Here is a 10,565-nt window from a genome sequence, read left to right on the forward strand (position 1 = left end):
CAATTATAAATTATCCCCAACGTGGAGACAGGATGGACCAGGATCTAACAGCAGGTCACACTATGTACTGTTGTTCACCTCAGACAGGTGAGCTGTCAGACGGTTCACAATCTGAACTTAAATCACTCGTTACACAGCAGTTGTCCTCAGATGGAGTCCTGACTTCCATCACAGATGTCAGGATATTTTTATTTTTACTGTTTTTAAAGTAGCAGTTAGATTCTCCACACATGGACAGAAATTTGAGTAATTCATAAAATTCTAAATAAACTAGAATGCTAGTTATGTGGACAGTTTTAGAAGCTGCTGTTGGTTTAGATTTTTGTTTGTTAGTGCATTATTATATCACAAATATTGTCATCTTTCAATATAAGATGGAAAGAAATACACTTGTGGATCCAATTGTGCAAGCCCTAAAATCCAAAAAAAGAGAGCCTATAACGAATAGACTCAAATAAAATATTACAATCATACAGTTATGAAGTAAAAATATATAACTGTCCAGAGAGTGTCTGAATATGATAAGATTAACCGTTGATTAATTCCATAGTTGGAAAATTTGCAGACTTACAGCAGCGAAGGTAGCGCAAATATTAACAAAATGTCGTACAAAATAAAAATAAACCAAAATATACAGAAATACTAATTATAGAAATGACAATATTACACATGTCAGTGGTATTGCACAGATTTTCAAGAACAGAAACACTGACAGAAGTATTAATTTTGCACATATTATTACCTATATTGTACAGATATTACCCAAGGAGAAAAACACCTATGTAGCATATGTTCTATTTTACACTACTGTTCAAAAGTTTGGGGTCACCCAGATAATTCCATGTTTTCCATGAAAACTCCCACTTTTATCCATGTGCTAACATAATTGCACAAGGGTTTTCTAATCATCAGTGAGCCTTTCAACACCATTAGCTAACACAATGTAGCATTAGAACACAGGAGTGATGGTTACTGGAAATGTTCCTCTGTACCCCTATGGAGATATTCCATTAAAAATCAGCTGTTTCCATCTAGAATAGTCATTTACCACATTAACAATGTCTAGACTGAATTTATCATTCATTTAATGGTATCTTCATTTTAAAAAAATGCTTTTCTTTCAAAAATAAGGACATTTGTAAGTGACCCCAAACTTTTGAACGGTAGTGTATGTAGAAAAAATAGATAATGCACAGTTGTTGTTTTTTTTTTACAGAATGTGTGTGTGTTGTACTGAGAGAATGAAGCCATGAGGAGTGTTAACTTAAAAGAGACTTACATCTGAATGACTTTTAACAAACTGATGAAACCAGTAATGTCATCTATCTTGTGTCTGAAAGGGGCTTTTCATACATATACAGTCAGTGTTGTGTTTACAGCTAGTTTCCACTGCCCCCCAGTGGACAAACTATGAGTAAAGTTGAATTTTGTAAACCTTTTCCCTATATATTTTTACAAAAAATAAAAATTAGTTGACTTCAAAGGCAATCATTTTAGTTTTTCGAACATACTACCTTCCTTTGTGGCCTCCACCACCTGCATCCTCACATTTCCACTAGAGGTTAGCGGATCGATCCAAATATCGATAATATTGATACCAGCGTTGGTATTGATATTGAATGATACCAGTGTAATGATATCGATATTTTAGTTTCAGTTTCTGTCCTGTATGTCTGCACTGATGCAGCTTCAACAAACAGGCGACCTGATTGGCTGTCAGAGCTCCTCCATCTGCGGAGCAGCAGCTAATCCTCCTCTTGTGATTGGATGTTGTACTGCCACGTTACTCAGCAGCGCCAGACAAATGAGCAAGCAGGCTCAGCACTATCATAAATGATAGTGGTGGAAAGTATAACTTTAATTTCTTCATGGTTCTGTCTGTCTGTTCCTGCCTGATGTGTAGAATGAGCTGTTTAGCTGCTGTACAAAATTAAATAATCATTAATCACAATCATGATTTTTAGCTTCTAACCACTATAAGAAAACAATTGACTGCAGCCATTAAAATTTAAAAATGCGCTCTGCTCTTAAAAGATGTAGCCACTCACTGCGCTGTTTTCTCCGCTCATAGAAAACAACACGTGGATAAAATCAGTCGCTTTCATCTTGGACTCATCACCAGCCACTGAGCAGCTTCTATGCATTCTGCGCTGTGAGGCGTTCAGGAAACATCGGTAAATGTCTGTAGATAAGCAAATGTTAAGCTCCTGAGGTGTTTCACCTGGAACCAGGTGGGACCAGGTGGGTGCAACGAACTGACAATGTCTGTCACACTTTATTATCCAAGACAATAACCGGGGGGAATTAAAGGATCATGTTTAACATTACAAAAGTAACTATGCAAAAAATTATCTTTAAAATCTACTAGTCTGGAGTATCGGTATCGATATCGGCGATATTGGCCCTGTACTTACTTGGTATCGGATCACACCACTAGTTTCCAGTCATGCTGCACATTGGCGTCCTAGGCGGGATCCTGCTTTGATTGGCGTGTACTTCTAGCCAATAGCGAAGCTCCCATTCACGCTCTGTCCAATCAGCGATCAGAATCACTTGGCGGGGCCCTCACTGAAGCCGGAAGCACATGCTGTGGCGCGCTGCTCCTGGTGTTGTTGTAAACTGACATGTAGCCTGAAAACCGGAGACTTTTCTGCGTTTCCCGAAACTTCACGTTTGTGTAGAATATCTGAAAATGGCGGCAACGGTGGCGACGCCCGTCACCCCGACGGAGCACGACCCGGAACGGTGCGTGAGCGAGGAGGAGAGCCGCGGGGCCGGGGTCGGGGCCGGGGCCGAGGCGGAGGAGAGCGGGCAGCCGCAGCAGACAGGCCTGGGGGCCGTGAGTCACAGCCGGCTGTCCAAGCTGCCGCTGGCCCGCATCAAGGCGCTGATGAAGACCGACCCAGACGTGTCTCTGGCCAGCCAGGAGTCCGTGTTTATCATCGCTAAAGCCACGGTGAGGATTATTAACCAGACTGTGACGGTTTAACTTGATTTTCTACTTTACTGATATGTGATCGATATCTGATTTCTATTAGACCTGAACAATACTGGAGAAAACTGACATTGCAATATATTGTTTTTCCTGCAATATATGCTGTGATATTGTTCACCAGATGACTTTAATAACTCAAATTTTTGTAGAGACATTAATATTTCTAGAAATATTTGGGTGATTTGACAAAAATATTATCTTCCAGGGGTATTTAAAAACTAACATTGATGCCTCAGCTTATCAGTTCTACCATCCAGAGCTCATAAATGTCTGTATTTTTTATATTTCTCACCTCCATTAGTCATGTGGCCTTCAGTTTGAAGTGACTTTAATAATAAATTACTCATAAAACTGGCATTTATTGAGCTGATTAAACTGAAGATAACTGTTGCATTTCAGGACAAGTTATTGAGTCAAACAGCTAAATAAATATAGCATCTTTCCACCTGCAAGATCCAATTTGTGCCTAAAGTTCTGCGGCCTTCATCATGTTCACCACGTTATCTGTGTATTATTTAGATTTGACATCTCTCATTAAGGCTCTAAACAACTTCTCTTTCATCCCTGGTCAGATCTTCTCACTTGAAGGTTCATCTGGGAAGAAAATGCAGTGAAAAACGGTGACTTTTCAGTTGTTAGTCCTCATAAATGAAGTGGACTTAAGACTTAAGTAGAGCTCCGCTGTCCAGATGAATGAAAAGTTCACTGTAGCTGCATAATATTCTTCCCCTGACAGCTCAGTTTCAACTTGTTCATAAAGAAAAAACAGTGCATGACTGTATTAAACAAAATGTCAAGCAACTTATGCTTTTAAAAACCATCTTTGGTACCTAAAATGTTTAGAACGTTCTTTATAACACTGGCAAAAGGATCCAAAGTGGTGCATTTAGATCTGGCTTTATGAAGCTGATTAACATACGACCAACAAATTATGTGTTTTTGCTCAGCGTCATCCTTTCTGCAGCTGAATTATTTTCATACAACTCATGTTCTTGCAACCAAATCTTCCTTTTCACTCCTTTTCACTCCTGTTCTCCTCACTCATTCTGCTGTGCACATGTGGAGCCTGTATGTCAACAAACTCAGTGTCCTGCTAAAACAAAGTTTAAAAAAGCAAAAAAAAAACCCCCAAAAAACTCATCGTATCCAAGAACCCGTAAACTGGAGTAAATGATGATCTGTCAGACAGGCCTGTCATGCAAATTAGTCATAGAAAATGAGATTCATGCGAGTTTTCTTTTAGTTTCTAGCGGACAAAATGTTGTAATATGATGTGTTTGAGGTCATTTGCTTTATTTTAAATTTGGCAACCACGGTGTCGATGCTGAAACTAAATATTTTGCCGCCCTATTTTCTATCAACTGAACCAGTCACCACCAAAACTACTCAACCTGAAACTATTGAAGCACACTTCTGTCAACTCAGTGAATATTCATCCAGAAATGCTTTACTATAAATAAAAAATGTATTTCTCTATGTGATGCAAGCAACGTGTTGAAGTTCTGACGTCTAACTCTCTAAATATTTAACTGAAATAATACAGTTGACTCAATAGGTGGTTAGTCAGGTCACCAAAGGAAAACTAGGTGAACAGAAATGGAAGTTAGGAACATGAAAATTTGGTGGGAAATTATCAGTTATTCCTATTTGTTAAAAATCTTGTAGTTTCTGGGCGCCCAGACAGCTCAGCTGGTTGAGCAGGTGACCCATGAACACAGCGGCTGGGGTTTGATTCCAGCTCATGGCCTGCAGAAAAAATAACTTCCACTTCTTCCACTTTCTGAGTTAGTTTTTGTATTAAATAGGTTTTTTTCTTCCAGGAATTGTTTGTTGAGATGATTGCCAAAGATGCTCTGGTCTACGCTCAGCAAGGCAAGAGGAAAACGTTGCAAAGAAAAGATCTGGGTGAGTGATGTGAAGATATTTTCTTGCTATTTGCAAATACATACAAAATTACTTTGGTCTGTTCTAAATTGTCCGTAGGTGTGAATGTGAGTGTTTATCTCTATATGTAGTCCTGTGATATACTGTTACCTGTCCAGGTGTCCTCTGCCTTCACCCTCAGTCAGCTGAGATAGACTCCAACCTCCTGTGACCCTAATGAGGATTAAGTGGAGAATAGATGATGGATGGATAATATGCAGCATTTAGAAAATTAGCTGTGCTTTAACTGTACTGCACTTATATTAACATTAACAGCTTTGAGCTTCACATTAAGTATTGTGTCAAATAAAAATTGCACAATATTTATTAAGAAAATTAGATGAAGAAATTAGGAGCCACTTTTCAAGACATTGAAAGTGCTTGAGTTTACAAAAAGTCTTAAAATGTTGAATCTAATCGCTATAATTGCACTTTGAGTTTGCAGTAATCTGTGAATGTAGTAGACAAATGAAAAATGCAGATAAATAGAAAGGAAACAAACGTTTTTCTTGTTTAAGTTCATGCATGTCTATTCATCGATTCAGTCGTCAACCAAAATTTATTTGAAATGAAAAACTTTGATTATTGTGTGAACTATTAACATTTCACAAAAAATGTGATTAATCACGATTAATTAATTAATTACAAAGCCTGTAATTAATTAGCTAAATTTTTTCAATCACGTCCCACCACTACCACAAATATTAATTATTCACCTATACTTTGTTTGATTATGTTGGTGGTAAAAACATTTACCCCCTTCTTCTGTTTTGCCTCCACAGACAACGCCATAGAGGCCATAGATGAGTTTGCATTTCTCGAAGGTAAGCCTTGCAAAGACAAGAAAAAATTCCTCAAGATCGTCGGCATCATCATTAAATAAATATAGCTATGCAACTTATTACATTCTTAGAATGCAATAACTTAGCTATGCAACTTATTACATTCTTTTTTCTAAACTGCTATCCATTATGTTTAAATGTGACCAACATCCAATTCCATGTACAACAGAAGGAGACATAACTTTTAGCTTTCTTGTGCAGATATGTAGAAATTTAATGGACCTTTTTGGCTGCAGTTTCCACCAGAACATCTTGTACTAATTCTGAACTTTCTCTGCAGGCACACTAGATTAAAGACAGCTTCAGGAGACCAGTCAGAACATCGAATATCCAGAAAGCATCCGAGAAGCTTTCCATGACAGGAGCACAGTTTATTGTCAGAAACCTTGTGGTACTTTTCTAAGTCCAGCTCTCAGATTGGATGTTTATTAATGCTTTTATACAACAGACCCTTAAGATTTTTCATACTTAATTTTGAAGACATTGATGGTAATATGTACATTTTTCTGTAAATATTTGTGAAATAATACTGTACGATGAAATAAATGTACGTTTTAAGCAACTGATTTGTGTTTACTTTCGCTACTAAATTTGAATTTCAATACAAGTTCACTAGAACTTGAAATATTTCATTCAGCAGTCTTTTCCAGAGACTTCAGGCCCCGAATAATAATTATTTTCACTAGCTACCCTGACAACCTTGTTAGAAAGTCATTTTCTCACCTGTACCAGAGTGTTTTTGGTCTGTTCTATTTTCATTTTGTTCAGTTTTATGCCTCGCCTCACCTCCACCCTCTGAGTAAATAATCTGGAGTTTTATGGAAGTGGGAACCAAAGGGATATTTTGTTAGATTTTCAGAGGAACCAAACCAAACTTCAGTCAGGAAAGACCTTATCATATATCTCTTTTCACAAATATTGACTGATCACAGCATTGCATCATTTAATCAACAGTAACTGTATTAAGCTTAATTTCATGTGGGAAAAAATAGCAATAAGAAGAAGTCAAGCGTCTGGCAACATGCTTCTGAATAATACAACACCCACTTTTAGGGAAACTTCATTGTATCGTTATCTTCCTTGTGTCGTCCAGGTGCAACATTTTTATCATTCTGTGCCAAAGTGGGCCAAACTGCTGTCCAAGGTGCTGATCCGGGGATATCAGGGATGTGGGAGCTGTCCAGGGTGCTGCGCTTGTCAACACATTTCAAGGATTTCCTCCCTTTGCTAAAGATCATCGGAAAAAATCTTAACCGATTTAACTTTCTGGGTCTTGTTGATTTTATTCAAGGAAAGTTGGCAGTAAATGTTTTTTTAATGCGTTTCAGGTCAACGGAAGTGTATGTTTTATGCATCCGTGCTATCTCAGGAGCAACATAGAACAGAAATACTGAAATAGTGATCCCCACAGGGAAATTCTGCTGTTACAAGCAGGAGGGGTAAAGTGGCCATAAAAGCAAAATATATATAAATGAATAAGCTGAAATGTCCAGTAAGGTTAAAAAAAAAAGGAAGAGAGAAATAAGAAGAATGAACTAAACTAAGTGTAAAATTTATTATGATTTAAAAAGTACTAAAGTGTAAAAAATGCCTGTAAAGTGCCAAATATGCAAATATACTACTGTCAAAACACACAGTCAAATGAGGAAATTAAAATATCCTGTAAGCAGTTGGTTTATTATTAGAATTTGCTACCAGATATGAGAATTGGAGCAAAATTCAGTGACGTGAGCCGTAAACAGTTCAAGATTCAACAACTTTATTGTCACACACAGCAGAAACACAGTGGTTACACTGAGTCATGACATTCTTATTTTGAGAATTCCCATAGCACAACTGAAACAACAAATAAGATAAATTTAAAAAACATAGAAATAAAATAAATGTAAATGTTGTCATGTTTGTCCCGGTTTTCTTTGGAGGGAAACCTGTCGGAATTCCCAAAAGTCTCCAATAAATATCCTAAATGAAATTTGTTAATCCAACTTGTCCTTGTGAAACTTCGGCTTGTCTGCTGGGAAGAAAATTTTTTTAAAAAGATCTTTGGTTTTTCGGCATTCTCTCTAGCAGGATAAATGTGGCTTTAACATCACTCTTCAAGTTGGTCAGTCGGGTCAAAACTAAGTAGACTGCATGGTAAATGAAAGTTAGCATTTAGCTAGAATGCTCTCAATAAATGCTTTTAAAAAAAATGTAAAGTGTTAAGCAGCTTTTAACACCATGTACTACATAAGGAGCTTAAAATCAAGAATTTCCATTGGGATTAATCAAATCTTGTCTTAACTGTACAGCACAAAAGCAAATATAAGCCAATATTAATAATTTTAAAATAATTAAAATGTTGGTGTAATTTTGTTATTGCAGAACTGTCTTTGGCATTTCTACACTTCTCTGATTTGTTGTTGGTTTTAAGTTTGCACTAATAACTGCGATAAACTACTTTTGTCCTAATCAATGTTTTTTGGGCTCGAAGCTAAAAAAGCTACAACTGGCAGATAACTTGATGTCGCAGCACATTAGATGGCTTTATTTTCTATTTTTGTTTTCACTAACAGCAAATCCTATGAAAAAGTAATCAGAATCTAACTTCTAATGCTCCATTGTGCAGCTGCAGTAGAACATTCTGGACATGTTCACTGTGCAACACAAGCCAGTGGTGAAATGTTGAAGGTCAGCTTTCTTGCTCAACACGGTGACACTGAGAAAATCACACAGCTTCGAGTCTGCATCAGGAATGTATCCGAGTCTCTCCAGACCTGAGATGTGTGTTGTTCTTCCTGGCAGCATTTGTTAAACACATCCACAGTGTCCAGTTTCACACTCTAGGCCCCGCCGAGAGACCCTTTGAGTTTTTGTAGTGGGGATTTTCAAAATAAATGCCTGAGTGTGTTTAAGCTGATTTTCTGGGTTTAGTGTTTCGGGGGGTAATGAAACAGAGCTGTGAGAAGCCCAGATGTTTGGTTCCAGAGGAGAACCAGTCAACTCCCTGCAGAGGAATGCCTCACTGGCACAGGGGAACACGCAGTACTCCTTTCTAATAAAATATAATCACATGTTGAATGGTTGGACATCATTTTATTTCCACAGTCAATAAAGACATTCCATTAAGGAAATCTCATGTGAAAAGAAAATGCAGAGCTTTCCCTTGTTCAGAGCAGAACATGAACCCTGAATCTGGTTCTCCTTTATACCGACGGGGGAAAAAAGAATTCCATGCTGAGAAAGGAAGCTTTGATCCTGTGGCTTTGGACTGAAATCTCAATTTTACTGTTCACATATTTCAAATAACAAATTAGACTGACATTTTTATAATCATCAGATATCAAATAAAATATAACAAGTTCTGCGTTTTAGTTTGCAGTTAAAGGAAAAGTTTGACATTTGAATAATGGGCAGATTTGCTTTCTGGCTGATTTAGATAAGAAGATATCTGTAGATTCTTAGTCATACAGTTCATAGTAGTCGTGAGTCAGTAGAAGACAAGCAGACTTCTCTTTTTGGTTCTTCAAGATGTTTTTATCTCTCATCTAAAAGGCTTCTGCAGCTGTTGCTGATTGATGGAGAGTCACATACGCAGTATATATGGACATAAAATGCAGTACGGTCGTAGATCCCACTATTTATCAGGTACTTATAATGCAGTAGTGTTGTCGACCCCCACCATTTATCATGTTCTTATAATGTTTTAGATATCCACCATTTATCATGTTCTTATGATGCACAGTAGCGTCACAGATCCCACCACTTACTAGCGACGTATACCACAGTAGTGCCATAGATCCCGCCATTTATCAGGTACTTATAATGCAGTAGTATTGTAAATCCCCACCATTTATCATGTTCTTATAATGCAGTAGTTTCATAGACTTCACCACTTATCAGGCACATACAACATAGTGTCACAAATCCTATCATTTATCTTGTACTTAGAATACCGTACTATCACAGGCTCACCACTTATCAGGTACTTACAATGCAGTCCTTCCATAGTCTTCACCACTTATCAGGTACTTACAATGCAGTCCTTCCATAGTCTTCACCACTTATCAGGTACTTACAATGCAGTCCTTCCATAGTCTTCACCACTTATCAGGTACTTACAATGCAGTCCTTCCATAGTCTTCACCACTTATTGGGTACTTAGAACACAGTAGTTTTGTAGAACCCCACCATTTATCAGGTACTTAGAATGCAGTACTGTCATAGACCCCAACACTTATTAGGTACTTAATATGCAGTCATGTTGTTGACCTCAACCACATATCTGGTACTTAGAACACAGTTCTAACAAAGGCCCCACCAGTACTTAGAGTGCAGTACTGTTATTGTTGTACTGTTATAGACCCAACCATTTATCTGGCACTTATAATGCAGTACTTTCATAGACCTCACCACTTATCAGGTACGTTTAACATAATAATGTCACAAATCCCACCATTTATCATGTACTTAGAGTGTTGCACTGTCATAGGCCCATTTGTCTGGTACTTAGAGTGTAGTATTGTCAAAAACCCTCACCATTTATCTGGTATGCAGATAAATGGTGCTGTCATAGTCCCCTATTATTTATCAGGTACTTAGAACGCAGTAATACCATAAATCCCACCACTTATCAGGTACTTACAATGCAGTACTTTCATAGTCTTCACCACTTATCAAGTACTTAGAACACAGTAGTAATGTAGACCCCACCATTTATCTGGTACTTGAAACACAGTACTGTCATAGACCTCCATCGTTTGTCTGGCACTTAAAATGCAGTACTATCATAGTCTCCAACACTTATTCGGTACTTCATATGCGGT

General features: G+C 37.6%; 1 protein-coding gene across 1 annotated transcript; it reads left to right on the forward strand.

Annotated features, from left to right (window-relative positions):
* Positions 1-2,555: 2,555 nt before the first annotated feature.
* On the forward strand, positions 2,556-6,322 carry pole4 (polymerase (DNA-directed), epsilon 4, accessory subunit). Its single transcript, XM_023273486.3, has 4 exons — positions 2,556-2,956; positions 4,816-4,900; positions 5,701-5,742; positions 6,041-6,322. Exons 1-4 carry the CDS (start codon positions 2,693-2,695, stop codon positions 6,052-6,054), a joined length of 405 nt encoding a protein of 134 aa, XP_023129254.1. The 5' UTR covers positions 2,556-2,692; the 3' UTR covers positions 6,055-6,322.
* Positions 6,323-10,565: the final 4,243 nt, after the last annotated feature.

This window comes from Amphiprion ocellaris, chromosome 2, assembly GCF_022539595.1.
Source record: "Amphiprion ocellaris isolate individual 3 ecotype Okinawa chromosome 2, ASM2253959v1, whole genome shotgun sequence".
Taxonomy (NCBI): Eukaryota; Metazoa; Chordata; class Actinopteri; family Pomacentridae; genus Amphiprion; species Amphiprion ocellaris.

Coding starts and splice junctions, on each gene's coding strand:
- pole4 (XM_023273486.3), top strand. CDS start 2,693: ATGGCGGCAACGGTGGCGACGCCCGTCACCCCGACGGAGCACGACCCG. Junction 2,957..4,815: donor TTATCATCGCTAAAGCCACG/GTGAGGATTATT, acceptor TTTTTCTTCCAG/GAATTGTTTGTTGAGATGAT. Junction 4,901..5,700: donor GTTGCAAAGAAAAGATCTGG/GTGAGTGATGTG, acceptor TTGCCTCCACAG/ACAACGCCATAGAGGCCATA.